The sequence below is a fragment of the Gorilla gorilla genome, chromosome 4 (genome assembly GCF_029281585.2).
Source record: "Gorilla gorilla gorilla isolate KB3781 chromosome 4, NHGRI_mGorGor1-v2.1_pri, whole genome shotgun sequence".
Classification (NCBI taxonomy): domain Eukaryota; kingdom Metazoa; phylum Chordata; class Mammalia; order Primates; family Hominidae; genus Gorilla; species Gorilla gorilla.
This window is the reverse complement of record NC_073228.2, coordinates 23116362-23143680: the sequence shown is the minus strand read 5'-3', so window position 1 is coordinate 23143680 and position 27319 is coordinate 23116362. Positions and strand designations below refer to the sequence as shown.

At 37.9% G+C, this 27319-nt stretch overlaps 1 protein-coding gene and 1 long non-coding RNA gene across 4 annotated transcripts in view; one reads left to right on the top strand and one right to left on the bottom strand.

The window, feature by feature from the left end:
* LOC134758501 (uncharacterized) overlaps positions 1-22670 on the top strand; it is a 283706-nt gene extending 261036 nt beyond the window's left edge. Inside the window, exon 3 of the long non-coding RNA XR_010133735.1 lies at positions 19760-22670. This is a non-coding gene — a long non-coding RNA (uncharacterized lncRNA). The remainder of the gene's footprint in view (positions 1-19759) is intronic.
* The window catches only part of ABCA8 (ATP binding cassette subfamily A member 8), an 87882-nt gene continuing 77960 nt past the window's right edge, over positions 17398-27319 (bottom strand). For all 3 annotated transcript variants that reach the window (XM_019028250.4, XM_055386982.2, XM_055386983.2), the window contains 7 exons: positions 26720-26795; positions 26552-26646; positions 25700-25819; positions 25345-25485; positions 19788-19867; positions 18388-18443; positions 17398-18270 (listed from right to left, as the gene is read on the bottom strand). In XM_019028250.4, the coding sequence (XP_018883795.4) occupies positions 18172-18270; positions 18388-18443; positions 19788-19867; positions 25345-25485; positions 25700-25819; positions 26552-26646; positions 26720-26795 (667 nt within the window). In that variant the 3' untranslated portion in view covers positions 17398-18171. The remainder of the gene's footprint in view (positions 18271-18387; positions 18444-19787; positions 19868-25344; positions 25486-25699; positions 25820-26551; positions 26647-26719; positions 26796-27319) is intronic.

The following is a 27319-nucleotide window of genomic DNA, read 5'->3' as shown; positions in this document are numbered from 1 at the left end:
GAAAAAAAATTGTCCTGTTATTTGCCTTGCCCCCTGCCCCCAAGTGTTAAGCTGAGTGTGGAGAACCATTCCAGGCCAAGTTTCCTTTTCAAATGTGCTCTTGTTAGCTTTTTTTTTTTTTTTCAGGAATTCTTCAGTTTCTGGTACACCATGCTCACTATACAGCTGTTTTCCCATAATCTCTGAAGATTAGAGTGGGAGGGGAGCATGCATTTATCTTGAAACATAAATCTTCCATTTAAGTTGTGATAGTAAATAACAAGGGAATCAAGAATCAGCCTCTTCTTTCTCTTCTCGCTCTCCATGCTCAAAAAGACTCACTGCCAACTGAAGTAGCTTCTCTGCAGGGATTCTCTTGCTTTCTGCTCCAGGCTCACTGTGGACAACTCCATAGTTTGCTATTGCTCATGACTTAGAATTCTACCTTGTTATATTATGCTTCCTCATTACAAGCTTCAGGGGAGATGTACATTGGCTAGGGACAGATCGCATATTTCTTACTTTCCTTCTCCTTATCCCCCCGAAGACTCCTCATAAAGACTTTACTGAACAGTAGGGGTAACCAAGGAAAGTAAGGCCCCATTATCCTGTTTAAGCAAAATCCTGAGCATGCATAGGAAAGATTCTTCAAGTCATCCCAGGATAGGGTGGTGAAAACTGGATTTACTACATGGCAAAGTCTCAAAACAAGCAAAGGATAAAATGCATTTAATTGCTTTTTTAAAAGCTAGTTTATGTAAGAATCCAAGTGATTTATTTTTCTTTCAGCACTTATCAAAGATGTTTTATAGTTCAAATCTGAACTTTTTCTGATGTATAAAAGGCACAAAATAAGTTATATGAAGTTCTTAATGACATGACTACAGAGTTTCCCAGTTGAAATAAGTTAAAAGCAAATACTATTGTGAAGATTTTCTTTCATTTGTTTATAATATTTAATCCAAAGTTGGTGAAACCTTAGATTTCCCTCTTGACCTTGACCTTAGCTCTACTTGGCAAATTATTCAAATTGTAGAGTATTTCTTGTTGAGGAAAGCATTCAATGTTTGGCTCAAAAATGTACAGGCACGGCAACATTGGACTTAAGAGAGAAAAGCTCCAGAATACAGCTTAAATAGATACATGGAATCCAGTCACATTTTTGGTGTTCTGGAGAGTCTCAACTCTGTATCACTGGTGTCATTAGAGAGGCTCAGGACTAGAAGAACAAGGTGGCCATCAACCTTGTCAACATACAGGAAGTTATTTGAAATATTTGTAATGTCTCAAAAGCAGCCAACAAAATGGTTTACAAATACAACGAAGTAGATAAAACCCATTATTTCCAGAGGTCCTTGGTCATGATGCTGGGAACTTTCAATTATCTAAGGAATTGGTCACCAGCATATGATTTTTTAAATTCTTCTTTCTATCATTAAAAAACTAAGAGTATTAAACTAGAAAAGTTTCTGAGGTGAGAATCCTATGGCAAGTGGCTTTGTTTTGGTTCAGGATATGTTTTTGGATAAGAAAGAAAATCTTTTATGCAGTCTGAATATTTAAATATTTAAATTTAAGATTGATAATAATTGATGCATACCAAGAAGAGTATGGAGATCCTGGAGTAGTGACCAAAACAAACAAACAAATAAACAAAAAACACACAGAAAAGAATAGAACAAGAAACTCCTATGATAAATTTGATTCTGTTTGTCATCGAGCAATTTTTCTCTTCTCCTATACACTTCCACAGCTGTTCATCTTCCAGATGTTCTCTCTTGTGAAGCCTTGTCTTTTAAGGGGTTCATGTTCCTTCAAGATAAATCATTCTTTTCCATTCCCCAAAGTATTACTTGCTCAAAACAAGCCATTCTTCTAATCCTCATTTAAACTTTCCTAAATTTAGCACAACTCTTTTGGACACTAAACTGAACAATTTATAAACTTGAAGTCTTGGTGGAGGGCAAAAACTGTCCACTTTGGCAGCCAAATGGAAGGAAGCCAATCTTCCTTCTTGCTTTCCGCTGTTAACCTGGGGGCAGGCAGGTTACTCAAGCCCAACTAATAAGATGCTCCTGCTCAAGTCTTTGGAACCAGAGGAGGGGAGGCAAAGATAAAAGATGGTAGAGATTATTCACAATAGCAAAGAAATGGAATCAACGCAAATGCCCATCAATGATAGATTGGATAAAGAAAATGTGGCACATGTACACCATGGAATACTATGCAGCCATGAAAGGAATGAGATCATGTCCTTTGCAGGGACATGGATGGAGCTGGAAGCCAGTATCCTCAGCAAACTAACGCAGGAACAGAAAACTAAACACCACATGTTCTCACTTGTAAGTGGGAACTGAACAATGAGAACACATGAACACAGGGTGGGGACCAACACACACTCAGGCCTGTCAGGGAGTGGGGTGGGAGGAGGAAGAGCATTGGGAAAAATAGCTAATGAATACTGGGCTTAATATCTAGGTGATGGGTTGACAGGTACAGCAAACCACCATGGCACATATCTACCTATGTAACAAACATGCACATCCTGCACATGTATCCTGGAATGTAAAATTAAAAAAACAAAAGATGTTAGAGATACCATTTCATGGTGTCCATGTTGAGAGCCCAGCAGCAATGACAGCTTCGAGAATTCAGTGGCCGCATGCAACGCTGTTGGCATTGACAATCCTGCGGTAGTTGTCTGGCGCTCTGACCGTGAAACAGATTGTCCCTGCAGTGTGACATTAGTTGTATTTTCCAACTATCTAGCTTCTTCTAGTTCTTGACTACATTTTGAGGCTAAGCCTACAGCTTTCCCAACATTCCTGTGAACTCTCTATTTCTTTACAATAGAGCCTTTAACAGCTGGCAGATTTGACTCCTATTATTTCAACCAAGATTGTTACACTACCTACAAAGTAATTCTTCGAGGCTTTGGCTTATAGTGGGACCCTTCCTGTGTTTCTGGTTTTGGCACCAAGGCATATATGTATGTATTCATGGGTCATTATGTAGAATAGTTGGCTTCTCTTCGCAGAAAGTTGGCAGAGAGAAAAGGAGATTCAACGTGTCAGTGTACTTTGCTTTCTTGATTCAGATTCTTTTTCTATAAACTGCACTATGTAGACTAAGGGAATCAGGAAGGCAGAGGGTTATGTGTGTCCACTGACCCTTGTTGGTGCCTGTCTCCAATGAGGAGCTCTTCTGATTTAGACATTCTTGTGCTTTTCTTTTCCCAATGGGTATATTTTCATACCATGTGCTGTTCCAAATTCCTGAGTTCCTGGTGAGAACCACATGTTGCCTTGTTCTGTGTGTCTTCACTGGGTGTATTTTTATGGTGCATGCCCATTACTACCCAACCCTTTGCTCCTGTTGCTCAGACAGTCATGATTTGTAATAAGCAACTCTGTTCCTCAATCCCAATTGCCCCAAAGCGACACAAAAAACAAGGTTGAGTTGGAGCCAAGGGAGAGAGAAAACCTTCGGTAATGAGTCATGGGATAGGGCAAAACAGGCACACAGATTATCCCTGGCTTCTTAGGGGCTTCTTCTTCAGATGTGAGGCTGCTGCTTCTTCTCCCCAGTATCTTTTTGCTTTGGAGGTCAGATGGCAATTTTGGTGGAGATTATACTGTGGACACTGTGCTTGTAAGACTTCTTCCTTCTCCTGCATGAGCTATGTGTGAGTTGAGGAATGCCTTCACAGAACCAGCAAGTTCTCAAATAGCTCACATTTTTCCAGGCTATCATGGGTATCTCCCATGCATTCATAGGTTTGTAGATAGTCAGGTATGTATGGAGAGTTAAGTTTCTCAGATTTTCTATGCTTGTGGACTTCCATGTTTCCTCCATTAAATTTCTTACTGGTCTGCTTACTGCTCTGAATTGCATTCCCTGCCTGCAGTTGTAGAGCTGTGGGTCTTTGCTGCCAGCTTCAATCTGGCATTGCCATCTCTCCCTACCTGTAATGATGCAGGTTCTGAAGACTGAGTGTGTTGGAAAGGACGGGAACAGCTCCAGGAAAGAAGGCCACATACCCACCACTACTATACCAGATACAGCAGCACCATTTCAAGAGGAAAATCTTCACAATTTCTTGTCTCTCATTTTTTTTTTGTTGGTCATTTTTTTCAGTACCTCAAAATAATTGTTTTAAATAATTTAGTCCAGTTTTGCGCTTGTTTTCTAGGAATAGGAATTATCTGACCTCATGCTGCCTTTACTGGAAATAGTCTTAGAATTGTTCTGGGAAAGAAGACAAATGAATTTTTATGGGACTCTCAGTTCTCATATATGAGTGTTTATTATTATTTCTCATGGAAAAAATAAAGTTGCTCTTGATAGAATGTCACCACTATGGAGTTATTTTCTGATATACCTACAGGGATTATTTTTTAAAATTTCTTTTTTGTTTTGTGGAATGTTCCAGACCGATACAGCTCTCTCTCTAGAGGTCTTTTGCAGCTGCAGTATTTTCAAGGGTTCATTTGTTATTAAATCTGGCTGGCCAGAGTAGGTTAATTCCTTTGAGATACAGCTGCAGCCATTTTTAATGGCAAAAGACACTATTTTCTTTTAAAATCATTTGTACAAATGGAGTATCATTTTACATGTTCCTAAATTTTTCTCCATCCTTTTCCTCCACTCATTATGTGTTTTCTCGGTATTGTTGCTGTTTTAGTTTTTTGTTTTTTTTTTTGTCATTTTACCGTTGTCCCAATAGTTTGGTTGTATTTTTTTAATAAGCTATTTGAACTCCTTTTTATCAATATGAGAGGGTACGAATAAAAAAAGAGAACACTATATTTAATAATTCAATCATTTTTCTTTTGAAATTCTTCAATGTTTACGCTGAGACACATTCATTACATGGGGCAACTAAGAGCTGTGGAATAACCCACAATCTGCTTTCTGCATCTGATACTTACAAAAAGCTCAACAGAGTAATGGAGAAGGAGCAAATAAACTTTCCAACCTGTGTTTCTCAGTCTTTTAAAATCTGAGATCCGTTTAAATGAGAAAACATACTCTGATTGTGCTATTGGTGTTATGTGAAATGTACAACAAAATATAACAACCTCAGTTAATTTGAGAATACCTTAATCTATAAGTTTAACAGTTTAATCTTTTTTTTTTTTTTGACAGCATCTTACTCTGTTGTGCAGGCTGGAGTGCAATGGTGCAATCTTGGCTCACTGTAGCCTCAAACTCCTGGGCTCAATCCATTCTCCCATCTCAGCCTCCTCAGTAGCTGGGACCACAGGCATGCACCACCATGCCCGGCTAATTTTTGTTATTTTTTGTAGAGATGTGGTTTTGCCATGTTGCCCAGGCTCATCTCAAACTCCTGAGCTCAAGCCATCTGCTCACCTTGGCCTCCCAAAGTGCGGGGATTACAAGCATGAGCCACCATGGCTGGCCCAGCTTAATATCTTTGAACTCCAGTGGAGGAGGAGGTTAAGGTTCTAATATTGCCTCTTGGAACATTGCTCTACTTCTATTTTAATTCACAAATGTAATTAGATGATCTGAAAAAGAAATGTAGCTAATTTGATTTAATGGTATCAAAGTCTCAAATGCAACATGAATGCATTGGGAGGGGCTGAGAACCCAGATCCTTACCTGCTCAAGTGACCTGTTGGATTACTACCAACTCTAGGCTGGGCACGGTGGCTCATGCCTGTAATCTCAGCACTTCGGGAGGCTGAGGCTGGCGGATCACCTGAGGTCAGGAGTTCGAGACCAGTCCAGCCAACATGGTGAAACCTCGTCTCTACTAAAAATACAAAATTAGCCAGGCGTGGTGGCGTGTGCCTGTAATCAGCTACTTGGGAGGCTGAGGCAGGAGAATCACTTGAATCCGGGAGGCAGAGGTTGCAGTGAGCCGAGAGTGCGCCTTTTAACTCCAGCCTGGGCAAAAAGAGTGAAACTACGTCTCGAAAAAACAAAAAAACAAACAACAACAACAAAAAAAACAACCAAAAAACCAAAAGATTACTACCAACTCTATACTTACCAATACTCTATGCTCTATACTTACTTACTTACTATTATTGCTATCAAAAAATAAGGAAATGGTTTCAGACTATGTGCTTACCAATTCCTTGTCCCGAAACCTTTGGAGTATACACTTAAGCAGCATGGCTTAATAAAAAACACAAACAAAAGCAGCATTGTTTTTGAAGTCTGGGTCATCAGACGTAACTTGCATCGTGGTTTTGAGTGGTGAAGAAATAATGCTATTGTGGTTTTACCTTAAATTGGAATATTTATGTTAATTGCATCATTAGCTCTTCGTCAGTAGTGTTAGAGGTTCCAATAGTTTAATAGGCTTTTCCTGCTTCTTTAAATTCAAACTTCTCAAACTTTTGTTCTTCTAGAGAGCTCTGGCAAGTTTTTGTTGTGATTCAAAATGGCAGCCAGTCAGCTCCCTCCCTCTCCAGCCTGGGATCCTTTAGCCCCATCCTGTCATCCCAGGGCTCATTTTCTTCCTTTCTGGGTTCTTTGCCAACATTCTTTTTCTGCCCTGCTGGGATTTCTTAAAGGAGCCAGGCTTTTCACCTTTCTGAACTGCAGAATCCCTATTCCCTGAGACACAACAATATTGAGATTAGACCAGATAATAACCCAAATAATAGTGTTGCAGGGTGCAAGATTGGATTCAGGAACAACAGGGTGGAGGCTAATGCAGAAATCTGCATGCTGGATGATGGCAGTTTGGACTAGGGTGGTAGCAGCAGATAAAAAGAAGTGAATATCTTTGGGATACCTCTTGAAAGCAGTCAACAGTACCATTGGATCACCCGAGGGGAATGGGGGAGAGAGAAGTAAAGAATAGTCTCTAGCTTGGCAACTAGGGTGTTTCTATTTACTGAGATGGAGAAGACAAAGAAATGTTAAGATTTCTGTTTTTGACGCATTTTCTTTGAGATGCCAACCAGATATTCAACAGGAAAAAACATCCAAGTGGTTGGATATATGAGCGAGGCTCGAAAGAAAGGTCTGTCTGGTATTTGAAAGTTTTGCTTTAAGAGATTGGATTTCAGCGTTTCTCCCGCCCCCTTCCTGTGTGCTTTCCAGTATTGCAAAGGCCTGGAATTTAAGGTGCTACAAAGACTCCTCTCCTTGGTTTCAGAACCACCACAACCATTCCAGGGAGTCAGGTTTCAAATCAAAGCCAAAATAATCAGAACTTCTAGCATTTGCTATGTTTTACCCTCAGTAGTTCTCTGACTGGTGGTAGCAAAACAACTTCAGCCAAGTTAGAACTTGGATACATGCAGCCGGGCACGGTGGCTCACGTCTGTAATCCCAGCACTTTGGAAGAGCAAGGTGGGAGGATCACCTGAGGTCACGAGTTCGAGACAAGTTTGGACAACGTGGTGAAACTCTGTCTCTACTACAAATACAAAAATTAGCTGGGCGTGGTGGTGCATGCCTGTAGTCCCAGCTACTCGGGAGGCTGAGGCAGGTGAATTGCTTGAACCCGGGAGGCAGAGGTTGCAGTGAGCCAAGATCGTGCCAGTGCACTCCAGCCTGGGTAACAGACTGAGAGCGCATCGAAAAAAAAAAAAAAGGACTTGGATACACGCTACCTCTCAATCCCAGCACCAAGACTTCAATCACTCAGGCTCCCAAAGGCTAAACTCTCAACTCCAGAACCTCTATTTAGTTTATGGGTAGACCTTGTTTTATTGCACTTCCCAGATACTGTTTTTTACAAATTGAAGGTTTGTGGCAACTCTGTGTAGAGCAAGTCTATCAACACCATTTTTCCAATTGCATAGGCTCACTTCATGTCTCTGTCTCACATTTTGGTAATTCTAGCAATATTTTAATCTTTTAAATTATTATTATATCTGTTATGATGATCTGTGAACAGTGATCTTTGGTGTTACTATTGCAATTGTTTTGGGCCACTACAGACCATACCCATGTAAGATAGCAAACTTAATGAATAAATTTGTGTATTCTGACTGCTCCACTGACAGGCTGTTTCCCTCTCTCTCTCCTTCTCCTTCGGCCTCCCCATTCCCTGAGACACAACAATATTGGGATTAGGCCAGATAATAACCCTACATGGCGTCTGAGTGTTTAAGTTAGTGGAAAAGTCACATGTTTCTCATTTTAATCATAAGATTAGTGAAGAAGGCATATTGAAAGCTGAGATAGGTTGAAAGCTAGGCCTCTTGTGCCAAACAGCAAATTTGTGAATGCAAAGGAAAAGTGCTACTTGAAAGTGCTACTTCACTGAACATATGAATAAGTAAGCAAAACAGCCTTATTACCAATATGGAGAAAGTTTTAGGGGTCTGGATAGAAGACCAAACCAGCCACAGCATTCTCTGAAACCAAAGCCTAATCCAGAGCAAGGCCCTAATTCTCTGTAGTTCTGTGAAGGCTAAGACAGGTGAGGAAGCTGCAGAAGTAAAATTGGAAGCTAGCAGAAGTTGGTTCATGAGGTTTAAGGAAAGAAGCCATCTCCATAACATAAAAGTGCAAGGTGAAACAGCAAGTGCTGATATAGAAGCTGCAGCAAATTATCCAGAAGATCTAGCTAACATAATTGATGAAGATAGCTACACTAAACAATAGTTTTTCAATGTAGATGAAACAGCCTTCTATTGGAAGAAGCTGCCATCTAGGACTTTTCCCATAGCTAGAGAATAAAAGCTATTACCTGGCTTCAAAGTTTCAGAAGACAGGCTGACTCTTTTGTTAGGTGATAAAAGTGTCGCTGGTAGCTTAAGTTGAAGCCAATGTTCAATTACCATTCAAAAAAATCCTCAGGCCCTCAAGAATGATGCTAAATTTACTCTGCCTGTACTCCATAAATGGAACAACAAAGCCTGCATGGCAGAACATCTGTTGACGGCATGGTTCACTGAATATTTTAAGCCCACTGTTGAGATCTACTACTCAGAAAAAAGATTCTTTTCAAAATACTATTGCTCATTGGCAATGCACTTAGTCAAGAGCTCTGTTGGAGATATACAAAGAGATGAACGTTGTTTCCATGCCTGCTAACACAACATCTATTCTGCAGCCCATGGATCAAGAAGAATTTCAGCTTTCATGTCTTATTAGTTAAGAAAGACATTTCATAATGCTATAGCTGCCATAGATAATTTTTCTTCTGAGGGAGCTTGGCAAAGTAAATGAAAACCTTCTGGAAAGGATCCATCATTCTAGATTAATTACATTTACTAATTACATTAATAATATTTGTGATTCATGGAAGGAGGTCAAAATATCAACATTATCAGGAGCTTAGAATAAGTTGATTCCAACTGTCATGGATGACTTTGAGGCGGTCCGAGACTTTGGTGGAGGAAGTTACTGCAGATGTGGTGAAAATAGCAAGAGAACTAGAATTAGAAGTGAAGCCTGAAGATGTGACTGAATTGCTGCAATCTCATGATAAAGTTTGAATGGACAAGGAGTTCCTTCTTATAGATGATGAAGAAGTGGATTCTTGAAGAGGAATTTACTTCCGATGAGGATACTGTGAATGCAGTTGAAGTGACACAAAGATTTAGAATATTATATAAATGTAATTGATAAAACAGCAGCAAGGTTGGAGATGATTGAGTCCAATTTTGAAAGAAATTCTACTGTGGGTAAAATGCTATCAAACATTATTGTATGAGACAGAAAAATCTTCTGTGAAAGGAAGAGTCAATTGATGCAGCAAATTTCGTTGCTGTCTTATTTTAAGAAATGGCAACAGCTCCCCAGTCTTCAGCAATCATCACCCTGATCAGTCATAGCCATAAATATTGAGGCAAGACCTTCTACCAGCAAAAAGATTATGATTTGCTAAAGGATCAGATGATCGTTAGCGTTTTCTTTTTAGCAATAAAGTACTTTTTCATTAGGATATGTACATTTTTTTGCACATAATGCTATTGCACACTCAGTAAACTACAGTGTGAACATAACTTTCATATGCACTGGGAACCAAAGAAATTGTGTGACTTGCTTTATTTTGATATTAACTTTATTGCGGTGATCTGGAATGAAACCTACAATATCTTCGAGGTCTTCCTGTAGGTCTCATCTGTATTTTTCTTAGTTGTGAGGGGAAGGATCAGAACACAAATTTTAAATTATCAAAAAAAAAAGAGTAAGGACATTCTGGAATTTATAAAAAGAACATTAAGCCTCTCATCTTTCAAAATCTTGCTATTTGCCCTCTACTGTGTGGTGGTGATGGTTTAATTTCTTCCCTCAATCCTTTCACAGCTGGTAATGGTCTCCTTATTGAAGGAGAAAAAGGATGTCTCTTGAGACACTCAGTTCCCACCACTTAAAGGCACTGCATATCTTCCCTGTTCTCTTTAGCATCTCTTGTTCAATGTATTTCTTGGCCTCTCTGGGATCTTAGACGATTGTACATATTTTTTTAATTGCAGGAAAAATCCTCCCCTATAGTTTTAATTCAATAAAGTCTTTAAAAGACTTCGTTGAAATTTGAAATTTGCACAGGCCTAGAGAGAAGGAGAGGTAAGAAAGCAGAAAAGCAATTTAAAGCACAGAAACTGGAATAAGCAGGAGCCCAGAACAGAGAGAAAGAAACCATATTTCCTTGACCCTAGTTTACCTGGTTGAAAAGTGAAGAGTTGGCCGGGCACAGTGGCTCATGCTTGTAATCCAGGACTTTGGGAGGCCGAGGCGGGCGGATCACCTGAGGTCGGCAGTTCCAGACCAGCCTGACCAACATGGAGAAACCCTGTCTCTACTAAAAATACAAAAAAATTAGCTGGGTGTGGTGGCGCATGCCTGTAATCCCAGCTACTCGGGAGGCTGAGGCAGGAGTCGGAAGTTGCGGTGAGCCGAGATCGCGCCATTGCACTCCAGCCTGGGCAACAAGAGCGAAACTCCATCTCAAAAAAAAAAAAAAAAGAAAAGTGAAGAGTTGGTTCATTAGGCATCAGAATTGTTTCTTCCATGCCAATAAATTAATTTTAATTGAACGTATCTTTCAAATACAATTTGGTATAGTGTCTACACAGAGTAAAAAGAAAACAAAGAGAAGTTAAAATAATTTTATAGACTATGAGAAGAAAAAGAAGGATAGTATAAGATTGGCCATAAGAAGCAAAAGGAATTACCTTTCATGCAGCAATATGTTTCCTGCCTTTTGTGGCCTATAAATATAACTAGTTATGACATGTTGGGAGTAATATAATGTTTTCAGTTCCAGTTTTCTCACTGGCCTCTGAAATGTAAATATCTGCCAGTCAGTCATCAACTTTTTACGGTTCACCATGCTCTGTGTGGTTCTAGGTTTGTAATAATGGATTTCCTTTGCAGATATATCAGGTGACAACAGCACCAGATCTTGGGCTCACATAAAGCCACGTGAAGAGTTGGGCAGGGTTTTCCTTGCAAAAGAGCAGGTACAAAACATAAGCTCATTTGACACAGTTGTCAGTCTCATTTTCCCAAAAATGTGGGTGTCTGTGGTATCAATGCTAGTTGGATCCTTAGGCTGAATAAAAATCCTTTTTGGTGCTGAAACTCTGCCTGCCCTGGGATATCTCTCCCACTGACCTCCCAAGTACTTTCAGATAACAAAGATTGAGCTAGTTTGTACTGTTTCTTTGGATGACAGCATGAATTCTTCTATTGAAAGAAATTTGTTTAGTGCATTATTTGCAGACATCTCAGTTGGCCCTTGGGAAATGAAGTAAAAAAAAAAAAAAAAGAAAGAAAAAACAGGTACATTTTGATGTGTCACGGAAGAATTGAGGGAATAGGAGCAGGAAGGGAACCATCCAGGAGGTGAGAGAACTTGGAGTTCTGGGAACAGCCAGGCAGCTGCTTGGTGCTGGTATTGCTTTTGTCATTTTTGGTTGCTATGGTCACCCTCTGAAGTGGGTACTGATATTTCCATTTTCCGGGTAATGAAACAAAGTCTGTGTAGATGATAAATGGCAGATCCCAGATTAAATTTAGGTCAAGATCTTAATCACTGTGCCATTCAGCAGCATTTACTGCAGGAAGAAAGTGAATTTTAGTCATCTATTGTTTCCCAGAAGGAAAGGTGTGCACAAAACTGGCAGAGAAAGCTCAGACCATCATCTCCCTGACTCAGAAAATCTTGCTTAATTATGTTTTACACATGTAGATGATCATGTATCTTGTACTTTTAGAGGATTGTTCTAAGAAGTGTTTCTGCTTTCCACCACTTTTTACTGCCTTAATCATGATGTGGTGTTTTCTTTGTTTACATTTTGGTAGAAGATTGATTAAACCAGCAAACTAGCTCTAATTGTGTACTTATAAATATTCTTTAATCTTCCCAAGTGTTTATATTTTCTCTTCCTAATTTGATTACAAGCATTTCAAAAAGCAGAACTATATCCAATTCATATTGAGTTCTCCAAAAAGTGTTTAATAAATGCTTGGAAGCAAAATGGGCTAATGGAAACTTTATGAACTTCAGGCTTAAGAGAGAATCCACTTGGTTGTATCTCTTAGAGAAGGTATATGGCAATGACAATAATTTTACTATTATTGGTCCTAAATAGCCTCAAGATACAGTAGAAACTGTGGTCTTATTTTTAAAAAGAATAGCCAATGCAAATTTCAAAATTTGACAGATTCAAATACACACCAGTGTTAAATGCTAGTTTAACACACACCACACACACACAAACACACACACACACACACAAACACACACACACACAAACACACACACACACAAGTATGGTATTTTAAGATTCACTGTCCATATGATATCCATACTATTCAAGATAGTGATATTAGAATTTAAACCAGTAAAAGTTTAGCTCTTTTGAAATAGGTATAAATCTTATCAGTATATAAGAAGGATTTATGACTCTGGGATAACATATTCAAAGTGCTGAAAGAAAAAAAAGAAACTGTGAATCAGATACTTGATATCCAGCCTACCTACTATTCAAATGTGAAATTGGAAAAAATTACATTTTCAGATAAATGGAAACTGAAATAATAATTTATTGCCAACAGACCTGCTATAAAACAAAACAAAAACTTAAAGGACATTATTTCATCTGAAGGTAAATGAGACTAGATGGCATTTCAGTTCTTTAGGGAGAAACAAAGAACACCAGGCATTGTAAAAATATAAGCAAATAAAATAAATGATGCATATTTTCTTTGTTTCCTTAATTTTGTTGATATAATATGGCTTTTTAAAGCAAAACATAACATTATATTGTTGGTTTTTATAATGTACATAGTTGAGATATGTAACAAAATGTGGTGCAAGGATGGGAATAAATTGAAATATACCATCACAGAGGTTCTTTATTATGCAAGAAGAAAGTCAGTATCAACTCTATATAGATTAGCATAAATTTAATATGTGTTGTAATTCCCAGAGCAGCCACTAAAATGTATGTGAAGAGAAGCTGCTAGAAAGCCAATAGAAAAATTAAAATTGAATGCCAGTAAAAGGCAAGATAGGAAAAAACAAGGCAATAGTAATAACTACAATATCTGAAAAAAGAGACACAAATATAAATGATACAATCCTATCAATAACTACATTAAATGTAAATGAACTTAACATTCCGATCAGAAGATAAAGCCTCATACTTGATATAAAAGCAAGAACTAAGTATATGCTGTGTACAAGAGATACATTTGAACTACAAAGACACAAATAGACTAAAGGTAAACACATGGAAAAAGATATACCATGAACAAGATAGCCAGGAGAAAGCTGCAGTAACTATGTTAATATTAAAAATAGACTTCAGGATTAGGAGGGACACTACAAATGATAAAAGGGTCTGTGCATTAGGAAGATATAACAATTTTAAATGTATATTTGCCTAATAACATTGTGAAAATATGTGAGACAAAATCTATGAAGAAAAATAAGGATAAGCAGATAAATCCACAAACGTGGATGGAGACTTTAACACACACTCTAAGTAGCTGACAGAATAATCAGATCTAAAAAGAGATATAGAAAGTCTAAATGACAGTGTCAATGACTTTATCCCAATTGACATTTACAGAACACTAAAACAACAGCGGAACACACATTTTAAAAAGCGCATCTATATAGATACGCATAGTTAACACCGAGTGTTTGCACTCTGAGATGCCTAGTGAGATCTGTTTACATACAAATTAAATAATGCAAACAATGGTGAGAGGACGGAATTGTCAGCAAAGGGTGTGAGAGAACTTTTGTTGCAAATGGCAAAGTTGTATACCACAATTGAGGCATTGGATGATATATATATAAATCCTATATATATATATACACACACACACACACAATTTGATGAGTTTTGACAAATGCATATATTTGTCAAATGCATATATTTGTCAAAAAATATATATCAGTGTGTGTTTGTCAAAACTCATCAAATTATACATTTAAAATTGCTGACTTTTATTGTATATAAATTACACTGTAATAAAAATATTCATCCTCTAAAACCCAGTGATGAATTCTTCTGAATGTTAAAAATGGAAGGAATAAATGGGTACAATTTATTTCCACAAAAATATCATCACCTTTTATTTAGCAATAATGCATACATACATAGCTTCCATTTTCAATAATTGCTTTATAGATATTTTTAATGATACTGAGTAGCCATTACTCTTTTTTTTGGGGGGGGTACTTATTTTTTTTTCTTTTATTATTATATTTTAAGTTTTAGGGTACATGTGCACATTGTGCAGGTTAGTTACTTATGTATACATGTGCCATGCTGGTGTGCTGCACCCACTAACTCATCATCTAGCATTAGGTATATCTCCCAAAGCTATCCCTCCCCCATCCCCCCACCCCACAACAGTCCCCAGAGTGTGATGTTCCCCTTCCTGTGTCCATGTGATCTCATTGTTCAATTCCCACCTATGAGTGAGAATATGCAGTGTTCGGTTTTTCGTTCTTGCAATAGTTTACTGAGAATGATGATTTCCAATTTCATCCATGTCCCTACAAAGGACATGAACTCATCATTTTTTATGGCTGCATAGTATTCCATGGTGTATATGTGCCACATTTTCTTAATCCAGTCTATCATTGTTGGACATTTGGGTTGGTTCCAAGTCTTTGCTATTGTGAATAGTGCCGCAATAAACATACGTGTGCATGTGTCTTTATAGCAGCATGATTTATAGTCCTTTGGGTATACACCCAGTAAAGGGATGGCTGGGTCAAATGGGATTTCTAGTTCTAGATCCCTGAGGAATCGCCACATTGAATTCCACAATGGTTGAACTAGTTTACAGTCCCACCAACAGTGTAAAAGTGTTCCTATTTCTCCACATCCTCTCCAGCACCTGTTGTTTCCTGACTTTTTAATGATTGCCATTCTAACTGGTGTGAGATGGTATCTCATTGTGGTTTTGATTTGCATTTCTCTGATGGCCAGTGATGGTGAGCATTTTTTCATGTGTTTTTTGGCTGCATAAATGTCTTCTTTTGAGAAGTGTCTGTTCATGTCCTTCGCCCACTTTTTGATGGGGTTGTTTGTTTTTTCCTTGTAAATTTGTTTGAGTTCATTGTAGAGTCTGGATATTAGCCCTTTGTCAGATGAGTAGGTTGCAAAAATTTTCTCCCATTTTGTAGGTTGCCTGTTCACTCTTATGGTAGTTTCTTTTGCTGTACAGAAGCTCTTTAGTTTAATTAGATCCCATTTGTCAATTTTGTCTTTTGTTGCCATTGCTTTTGGTGTTTTAGACATGAAGTCCTTGCCCATGCCTATGTCCTGAATGGTATCCATTACTCTTAACCTTCTCTCAATGTACTTTGCCATCAATAAGAATAGTCATTCTTATTCTTAACAATTTTAAGAAGGTCATATTGATTATAGAGTATTGCATTTTTACTTGATATTCACAAAAGGAGCCATGGGCTATAATCTAGTGGTTCTCAAATTTAGCATGCATCAGCATTACCTGGAGGGCTTGTTAAATACAGATTGCTGGGTCCCATCTCCAGAGTTACTAATTCAGTAATTCTGTGTGAACCTCTGGATTTTGCATTTTTAGCAAGTTCCCACATATGGTGATGATATTGGCACATGAACTATATTTTGAGAACCAATATTATGAAGACTATGGAGAATAAAGGTGATCATTGGTTTTTCATGTGCGTTCAAGAGAGCAATTTGAATCTATACATGAGGGGCAGCACACAAAGCACAGATAAATTTTTTTTTAGTCCAAGGATCTCCAGAGTCACTCACTTATTTGAGAGAGACTGTTAGCCAAAATATATTGTTGTTACATTAAGTATTTAATTATGTACCTTTTCCAGGAATGACTCAACAAAAGAATAAACTTCTTTGCTCAAGAAATACATGCAATTATAATATTAATTTCAACATTTTCTCATAGTCTGGATGAAAACTCCACTAACATAAAAACCATGTCTTCTTCTTTAGCTTAGTAACACAGCTAGAGTAAGCAATCCTAACTATCAATGGTGAAGTACCCTGTATATTGATGCTCTTCAGTTTTCTTGCTTAGAATGTTGTTGTTCTTTTTTCCCCTTATGAATTCAAAGTTTTCTTTAAAATGAAGGTTAAATTCCTTTTCACTCATAAACATCTTCATTGGATAGCCTTAGTTCAAAATGGATCTTCTTAATTTTTGTAGACAGTACCTTTGTTGATAGCATGCCATGTAACATTTGATTATCGTTATCTTTTTGCTTTCTACTAAGTATGTGTAATTTCACTTCTGATTAAATTGTAAGCACATCAAGAAGCTTCTTGGTTTTCTGTGTCCACTGCCTTCTGAATTAAGTTATCAATAAGTGCTTGAGTCAGCTTGAGGTAGTGGGAAAAACATGGGCTTTGGTGTCAGATGTTGTTGAATGCTGGATGGGCTAATCACCAGTTAGTGATCTTGGTTAAGTTACTTATCCTCTTTGAACACAGATTTGCATATCTAAAAATGAGAAGGGTTTAATTCCTGTGAAATCCACCCCAACTAGCAGCAATGGAGTACACTAAGGCTTGACAAGGTTGTAGGATTTACTCCAAATGCATATCTAAAAAATAAGACTTATATTTCGTGGGATTCCAAATCCCAGCATATTTCTGTATAACACAAAAGTTGAATTAGATAGGCAAACTTAAGCCCAAGCAAATAGAAATATGAGTATTCTTTTCTATGTTAACTGTCTGGTTTTCTGGTTGTAAACATGAAGGAGTGCAGTACCAGGAAGTATGTGGAGTTGGTGTTTCATTATTATACTTGGTAAACAAGAGTAATAATTAGGCTAATATCACAAACATTGGCCTAAATATTAGTTTAGCAGAAAATCCTATTTTGATGGTCTTAAAGTCCAGTAATTATGCTTATATTAGAAAATATTTTTAATGAAATTTGTAAGCAGGAGGACACCGAGTTAAGAAAAAGACACATGAAATAGAAAACGTATTTCAAAACTACATATATGAGATTTATTTCACATTTTCTACCTACTCAGTCATGTGAGCTGTTGCTACATTTGTGAACTTTCTGAAACCAAGTGACAAATATCCACAAAAGATCAATTACAATCTAGACAACACTAAAGTCTAGATTTAAAAGTCCAGTGAAAATGGCACACAGTTGGCTTACAGAAATAAAAAAGTACAATATATTTGAAATAGTAGGGTTTTGGTTTTCCATTTATGCCTACATCATCAATGATATTGATATCAGATACTATGACCCATGACATTTAGTATTTTTAGCAATAAGAAGCACACTTAAATCTATTTCAAAAATTTGACATGTTAAATTCTTAGGAAAATATCAACTTTACAAAGTATCATACACCTAGAAAAGTAAACATATTAATTTCTCAGTCTAGGTTAGAAAAAAGTGTTTTAAGATTTTTATTAAAAAAATTTAAACAAAATTTGTTTATCTTATCCAGAAACATATACGATCATATAAAAGTAAAGTTATTTATTCAGTATTATACAGAACAATGGAACCAGGATGGCCTGCAGAGATACAGAGGCTGTGAGAGGAGGTTGGCTTAGTCAAATGCCTCTGTCCACACTGACATGGCACTTACCCAGCACCCGAACCTCCTCCTCCCAACACACGGAGAACTATTTCTGTACTTATAATATAGTTTCTAAAAATAGAACATTGATGCTATAAAAATAAATGTATTAAAAAAAAACCACGGGTTTAAACAGGAACACAGAATTTGGGGTTTTAAGGCTCTTCCTGGGGGAGGAGCTTCCACTTCACTGAGGGATCAAAATCCTCCTCAAAATCACCCAGCTCCTGCTCCTTGGAGAGCTCCAGGAAAACCTGAAAGGGAGGAAAGAAAGAAAGAGAGGAGAACAATGCCGTGCTGCCTCTGCAGCTCCAAGGGAATGCATTATACACATACACCATGGATGATACGAATCACTAAAAATGACCCACCTGCTCCAGGGTAGACTGTGAGAGGCTGTACTCCTCTAGGTCAAAGCTCTGTTTAACTGCATAGGGATGAACACGTATTAGTTCATATATTTCATATCTAGAGGTCTCATAAATCAGCATATAGTACAAATGATATATTTTAAAAAAATCTTAAATAGGTTAAGGTAATATTCATTCATGTCTTAAGTACATCGTTCAGTTAAGAATACACCAATGCATTTACTTAGGTTTGGGAGAAAAAGCACTTGAATTATGCTTGTATGTTGTGCAGTTTTTGCAAACTGTATTTAAAGGAGAAAATGCTACTGAGTAAGCTTTCTTTCTTGCCTGTGGGCCAGTGGGTTTTTGCACATTCAGCACAGAAAGAGGTGGAAGGCAGACACATTTTGAAAAGGCTTGTATCAGAAGATTATGGAGAAGGATTTGTGAGCCTTTTTAGAGAGCAGGTATCTTCACGGACCTCTAACCAAAAACCATTGCAGCTTCCTCTGATTGGGTTAGGAACTGTTCTTTTGACCAAAATAGACTGGGAGAGGCGGTTAGAGCTCTAATAGGAGCTCAGCAGATTGGAAATATGCCACCAAAAGTTTCAGGTCAGTACTGGGCTTAATGCCAACCTGGAGAGTGCTGTGAATGACCACGTGGCCCAGGAAGTTGGAGAGCTCACATACATCAGAGAATGAAAAGAAGATGCATTACTGTGGCCACAGATGCTCTCAAGGAGAGAATCAGACAATTCCTGATGCTCTAGCAAGTTAGACAATTCCTCTAGAACTAGAAGATCTGAATCTCTTCCTTAGGGCAGAGGATAAGCAAGCAAAGATTTATCACTGAGCAGTGACAATGAAAACAATATAGCGAGGGAGTTCTGACTAGCACAGTTCAGAGTAGCAGAGTTAATGAGCTAAAATTGCAAGGAAAACATGAACCTGTGATGACAGATGCAGGGCAGTTAGTTCTAAAATGTGACAGATGTGAGGAGATTGTTTCAATGACTAGACAGGAGTCAGTTTCTTAATATACAGCCTAAGACAGTAAAATAATATGCCGGTCCATGGAAAAATTTAATTTTAAATATGTATGCATAGATGTTTCAAAAGAAAGTTTTCTTAAATGCATATATAACTGAGTTTTGACTTAGGTTGTACCAACATATGTGCAAAAATACATGACAAAACCCCACAAAGCAAAAGTGAAAAAAATCACTCTCATTATCCCCTGGCATAGACACAGAGAATCCCTCTATCTCCTTGGTTTGGGTCTTCCTAAAATTCAATTTGAGACTGTAACTTTAAAATGTAATGCATTTTGTCACATTTCATTTTTGTCATAAGGGTGATTATTTTATGATTTGAAATTATCTTCTTTCCAGGGTCGTACTTCAAAGTCATACTTCTTACCCTTCTCTAATTTGAAGAAAGCTTGGGCTAAAGGTTGCACATCTTCCATTGGCAACTTATAAACCATCAGAGAGGAGTACCTGAGAGAAAAGGAGAGGTAAGAAGAGTGATACCACCTGTGCCAAATGTGAACTGATGGCAGTCATCTCTCTGGTCTTTTTTTTTCTTTTAAAAAATGGTGTTAGGAACATTTAACATGAGATCTACCCTGTTAACAAATTTCGAAGTGAACAATCCAGTACTGTTGACTATGAGTATGTAGGGTCCCCCAGTTTCCTTCACATTTTTCTCTGTTCTGACCAAAAATCAGAGGGTCTTGGCTGCTCTGTGATCTGGCCAACAGAAGGTCTTTCCCAGCTGGTTTGAACCCAAGCTAGGGCCTTGAACATTCCCAGGAACAGATAAAGCTATTCAGATTGTTGTCCAAAACAACTAACCCCGACCCTGTGCCAAATTCCTTAAACCTTCATAAAAACTCCATAACCTGACCCCTCACTGTAGACATGCCTAGGTAGAACACCCCTTTTCTCTCACTGTTCATCTCGAAAATTGCTGCAGCCCACTCTGTAAGGAAGTTGCCCTGATAAATGATTTGGACTGATCACCGTGGACTTAGTTCTGTTTTTGGAATCCCAACCGGCCCCATCTTGGGACAGTTTGGGGAACTCTCTTGTGGAAACTCCCCTGCCACTGTGTTTGGGGTGATTCCAGCTGCAGGTTCAGTGGGACAAAAGAGAGTATAATGATGTACAGAAGATTTCTAGAGCTTATTCATCTTGCTTAACTAAAATTTTACATCTATGATGAGTAACTCCTCATATTCTTCTCTCCCCAGCCCCTAGTACTATTTGATTATATGAATTTGACTATTTTAGATATCTTATAAGTAGAATCATGCAGAGTTTGTCTTTATGTGACTGATTTAGTTCACTCAGCGTAAAGTCCTCAAGGTTCATCTGTGCTGTCACATGTTGCAGAATTTCTTTTCAAGGTCAGATAGTATTTCATTACATGTACTTAACACATTTACTTTATCCATTTATCTCTCAGTGAACACTTAGACTGTTTACACATCTTGGCTATTAAGAATAGTGCTGCAATGAAAATGTGGGTGCAGGTATCTCTTTGAGATCCTGATTTCAGTTCTTTTGGATACATACCCAGAAATGCAATTGCTAGGATGTAAGATAGTTCTATTTTTGATATTTTGAGAATCTACCATATTGTTTTCCATAGTGGCTGCACCATTTTGCATTTCTACCAAAAGTGTGCAAGCATTCCAATTTCTCCACCTCCTTAGCAACAGTTATTTTTTTGGGGGGAATAGCCATCCATCTTAGTCCAGTTTTTTGTTGCTATGACACTATACCACAGACTGGGCAATTTATAATAAAAATAATTTATTTCTTATTATTCTGGAGGCTGGGAAGTTACAGATTGAGGGGATACATCTGGTGAGGGTTTTCTTGCTGTGTCATAGCTTGGCAGATGGCATTATAGGGTGGGAGGGGCACTCAAGAGACAGCCAAACTGGCTTTTATAACAGACCCACTCCCAAGATAACTAACTTACTCCCGAGATAACCCATCAATCCTTGAATAGATTAATCCACTCATGAGGGCAGAGCTTTCATGACCTAATAATCTCTTAAAGGTCCCACCTGGTCCTACCTTTTAATACCATCAAAATGGTAATTAAATTCCCACATGAGTTTTGGAGGGGACACTCAAACGATAGCACCATCCTAACAGATATGAGGTGATATCTTATTGTGGTTTTGATTTGCATTTCCCTGATGACTAATGACATTTAACAGTTTTTCATATATGTGTTCATTTGCATATCTTCTTTGGAGAAATGTCTATTCAAGTCCTTAGCACATTCTTAATTGGGTTATTAGTTTTTTTTGCTATTGGAGTTTAGGAATTTCCTATACACAGTCATGGGCCACATAATGATGTCATAATCAATAATGGACTACATATATGACAGTGACCCCATAAGCTTATAATGGAGCTGAAAAATTCTATTGCTTAGAGACATCACAGCCATGATGACATTATAGCATAACATATTACTCATGTGTTTGTCGGGATGCTGGTGTAACCAAACTTACTGTGCTGCCAATCATAAAAAAGTATGCAATTATCTATAGTACACAATACTTGATAATGATAAATGACTATGTTACTAGTTTATGTATACACTATACTATACCATACTATACTTTTTATCATTATTTTAGAGTGTACTACTTCTACTTATAAAAAAGTTAACTGTAAAAAAGCCTCAGGCAGGTCCTTCGGGAGGTGTTTCAGAAGAAGGCATTGCACAGGGATCTAGAACTGGAAATACCATTTGACCCAGCCATCCCATTACTGGGTATATACCCAAAGGACTATAAATCATGCTGCTATAAAGACACATGCACACGTATGTTTATTGCGGCATTATTCACAATAGCAAAGACTTGGAACCAACCCAAATGTCCATCTATGATAGACTGGATTAAGAAAATGTGGCACATATACACCATGGAATACTATGCAGCCATCAAAAATGATGAGTTCATGTCCTTTGTAGGGACGTGGGTGAAATTGGAAATCATCATTCTCAGTAAACTATTGCAAGAACAAAAAACCAAACACCGCATATTCTCACTCATAGGTGGGAATTGAACAATGAGATCACATGGACACAGGAAGGGGAATATCACACTCTGGGACTGTTGTGGGGTGGGGGGAGGGGGGAGGGATAGCATCGGGAGATATACCTAATGCTAGATGACGAGTTAGTGGGTGCAGCGCACCACCATGGCACATGTATACATATGTAACTAACCTGCACAATGTGCACATGTACCCTAAAACTTAAAGTATAATTAAAAAATTAAAAAAATAAAAAATAAACAAAAAAAAGAAGAAGGCATTGCTATCACAGGAGATGACAGCTCCACATGTGTCATTGCCCCGAAGACCTTCCAGTGGGACAAGATGTGGAGATGGAAGGCAGTGATGTTGATAATCCTGACTCTGTGTAGGCCTCAGCTAATGTGTGTGTTTGTGTCTCAGTTTTTAATAAAAAATGTTAAGTAGAAAAAGTAAATGAATAATTTTAGAAATAGAAAATAGCTTATAGAATATGGATATGAAAAAAGAAAATATTTTTGTACAGCCATACAATGTGTTTGTATTTTAAGTTATGTGTTACTACAAAAAAGTTAAAAAGTTAAAAAAATTTTAGAAGTTTATAAAGTTACAGAACACTAAGGTTAATTTATTATTAAATAAATTTTAAAAGTAAATTTAGTGTAGCCTAAGTGTACAGTGTTTATAAAAGTCATGTACAGTAATGTCCCAGGCCTTCGCGTTCACTCACCACTGTCTCACTGATGGTCACCCAGAGCTACATCGAGTCTTGCAAGCTGCGTTCATGGTAAGTGCCCTATACAGGTGTATCATTTTTTATCTTTTATGCCTATTTTTACTCTATCTTTTGCTATGTTTAGATACACAAGTTCTTATTGTGTTACAATTGCCTACAGTATTCCCTGCAGTCACATGCTGTACAGGTTTGTAGCCTAGGAGCAATAGGATATACCATATAGCCTAGGTTTGCAGTAAGCTACACCATCTAGGTTTGTATAAATTCACTCAGTGATATTCACACAATGATGAAATTGCTTAACGACCCATTTCTCTGAAAGTATCTCTATTGTTCAGCAGTGCATGACTGTATTTTGGACATTAACCCTTTGTCATATATATAATTTGCAAATAATCCTCCCATTCCATAGGTTGCTTTTCACTTTGTCAATTGTTTCTTTTGCTGTGTGGAAGCTTTCTAGTTTTATATCATCCCACTTGTTTATTTTTGTTTTTATTGCCTATGCTTTTGTTGTCATATCCATGAACTCATTGCCAAGACCAATGTCATGAAGCTTTCCTCCTATGTTTTCTTCTAGGAGTTCAACAATTTCAGGTCTTATGTTTATGTCTTTCATCCATTTTGAGTTGATTTTTGTGTATGGCATAAGATGGGGTCTAGTTTCATTCTTCTGCATGTGGATATCCTGTTTTCCAAACACAATTGGTTGAAGAGACTATCCCTTCCCCATCATGTATTCTTGGCACGCTTTTTGAAGATCAGTTGGCCATATATTCAGGGATTTATTTCTGGGCTGTCTATTCTGTTCCTTTGATCTATATGTTGGTCTTTACACTAGTGCCATATTGTTTTGATTTGTGTAGCTTTGTATGTGGGTTGTTATTTCTATAAATGAGAGTCAGTTTTGTGTAGGAAAAAAGGGTAGGGTGAATTGATAATAATCAAAAGGAAGCAGTTCACAAGGAGAACTGGGGGAAGGGAGTGTAATACTCAGACAGTTTAGTGTTGTTGGCCCGTTGGATGGAAGTGAGTAGGTGCTGTCCAGATGATATTTCAAGATTTGCCAAAGTCATCTTCCACCTTGTTTTCTAACTGAATACTTGATCTTCAACTTCATCCTTCAACAAGGAATTTATACTGCATAGTTTCTTAAAGTTCCTCAAATAGAGTAGAAATCTAGATATATTTCCCACAAGTCACATATCTCTCCTTCTCCTCCATCCTACTCAAACTGCCTTCCTAATATAGGATAATGTAATTGAGCCTCTGGTTAGAAGAGCAGAAATTCAGCACCAAATAATGTAGGCAACAACATTTTTTAATATTTTGTTTCTCAGATAAATGTTTGTCTTTTCATCATTTGAAAATTAGGAAGATTTACATTTCATTTCACAAGACATCATTACATATATTTATGGTGCAGTCATTCTCACCTATTTCGCTTATTCCCTGTGGCTTCATGATGTATTTCTATACAGCCATGAGCTGGACATTGAATTATAGCATTGCTTTTCCATTTATATTACACTGTAGAAATATATTTTCCCACATTGTTATGATGACTTATTTCTCCTTGTTATCATTTTTTTCACCTAACTCCTAAATTATCTACCATCTGCTATAAATTCTAGGTGTTAAAAATGATCCTAAGGCTACTCTTTAATTTTTTTCTGTCTATGAAAATAAATACATCAGGATGATGCTGTTACCAGAATTTACATAAAATTGGAAATGTTAATTGATTTGAAATAAAATAATTAGGTTTACCTCTTGGTTCTGCCACTTGTTAACTCCTCATGTGGCCTAACCTGTCTCTCAGCCAATTTCCTCTTCGTAAAGATAATAATCAATTTCATTTACGAAGGATACTCACAACGCTTTTTTGAAGTCTACTCATTTTTTTACTGGAATAGCTATGTCTATGCTGAAAAGTCTCTGTAAGTTTTGGATAGGATAACACAATACCAGGACAGCCCCTGGCGCATAGTGGAACCATGACATTTACTATATCAGCTCTTACATCTGCTTTCTCTTCTCTAGTTTACTTCCTGCAGAATCCAACAAATAATCTCTTTCTTTTAGGTTTTCCTTTTGAATGACTATCACTCAATGTAACTGACAAGTAACAGTGAACATTTGGTACCATTTCCAAAACAGCAACCGTGTTTACCTTTCCTGCCGAGCAGCCTGGGGGAAAAGCCTCAGGATCTCTGCATGGAGGGGCTCCACTTGTGCCAGGTTCTTCACCTTCATCTCCAGCAGGTAATCTTTGCCAAATTTGCTTTTCAGGTGTTGGATGGAACCGATACATCTGGAGGATGAGGTCATATGAGAAAGGAGAAAAAAAAAACCATTCAGTATATTGTTTGAGAACCTTGATTTGCTGCTAGCATTGTCTCAAGGTCCCTATTGTTAGACCTGGGCACAGTCATTTCAGCTGTTTTCAGTGATCTCTCCCTGCCCACAGACAAAAATTTCCAGCAATGCACGTTGGGCTCAAGTGTGGGTCCAGGACAGGCACTCACCTCAACCTCCCGGATACCATGATGGCCACTCGGTCACACACGGCCTCAGCCTCTGCCATGTAGTGGGTGGTTAGGAGGGCGCCCCTTTCCGTGTTTCTAAAGGTGGCCCGGATGGCCTGCCTATAATGTCAAGAGATTATTTGCAATTTAGGAAATCCTCTAATTAATCAGAAAGAGATAGAGAAAAGAATTTTTAACTGGCATGCATGTGAATAATTAGCAAAAAGAGATTAAGTAAAAGAGGGTTCTTAATAGGGCAGGTAGGATGAGGAAGGAGAAGCTAGGTGAGAGCTGTTAAACTGGAATCATGCATTGGAAGAGGGGCGTTTACAGAACACAACATTCATTATAGGGTTGTGTTCAAAGAGAAGTGCTAAGCAAGAGAGGCTTGTTTGTGAGAAGTCTGTGTGAAGGGGAACAGAATGACGTAAAATTTAACAACAGCGTCTCACAACCTAGTGAGAAGAAAATAAAATGTACAGTAAACATGTACAATGACAACCATGTTTACACCTTAATGAGAACTACTGTTCTCATGCTAAGTACGGAACACTACGTGATTGTGATCTAGAAATGCACCTAAAAGATCAGCTGAGCACTTATGAAACTCAAGAGTGAGACCTATGGGCCCTAACAATGGTAATTCTTTCTTCAATAAGAAATGGTTGTAAAATATCATCAGGGAAAGATTTTTTTTAATTTTTTTTGCAAAGTATTGGTTTTACAAGTGACATAGATAGTTTTTTTGTTCTCCACAAAAGAGTTTAAGGGACAATTTTTACAGAAGAAAAACGGTTCACAGGCTCCATGCAAGTCATCCGTGCTGTCCCTGACCGTGGTAATGTTCCTCACCACATTTGCTGCTGCCCCTCGGGGTCCATCCCAGTCGACGGCTCGTCCAGAAGCACCACTGACGGGTTCCCCAGTATGCTCAGGACAAAGCACAGCTGCAACGGGAGGAACAGCCCATCTGGTTCCCATCTATGGCACTTGCAGAGCAACACCAAGCCCTGCCCGTACCTTTCTCTTTATTCCCTCTGACAAGGTCTTCACGGGAGACTTCAGCTGGTCCTGCAGCTTGAGCGCATCCGTTAACCTGAAGGAAACAGGAGAGTCGTACAGTCTTCTTGACAAGATGAAGTAGATAAGAGGATAACCCAAGCAAGGGTGGAGAAGCAGAACTCAAAAATGCAGTTCTGGAAATACATGTGGTTGGGGGGCAGGGAAGGAGGGGTGATATTACTGGCTGACTTGCTCCCCTACAAAAGATAATATTGCTTTTTGAAGAAATAGAAGGACATGACATGATATCCAAATAGTTGTTCTATGACAGTCCAAATTTTAGTATTTTATATACATTTTAGCAATGAATAATTACTTTTTAAATTTTAAATTTTATTATTATTATTATTTTGAGACAAGGTCTGACTCTGTCCCTGAGGCTGGAGTGCAGTGGTGTAATCTTGGCTCACTGCAGCCTCTGCCTCCTGGCTCAAGCCATCCTCCCACCTCAGTTTCCAAGTAGTTGGGACCACAGGTGTGCACCACCATGCCCGGCTAATTTTTGTATTTTTGTATTTTTTTTTTTTAATTTAGAGATGGGGTTTCACCAAGTTGCCT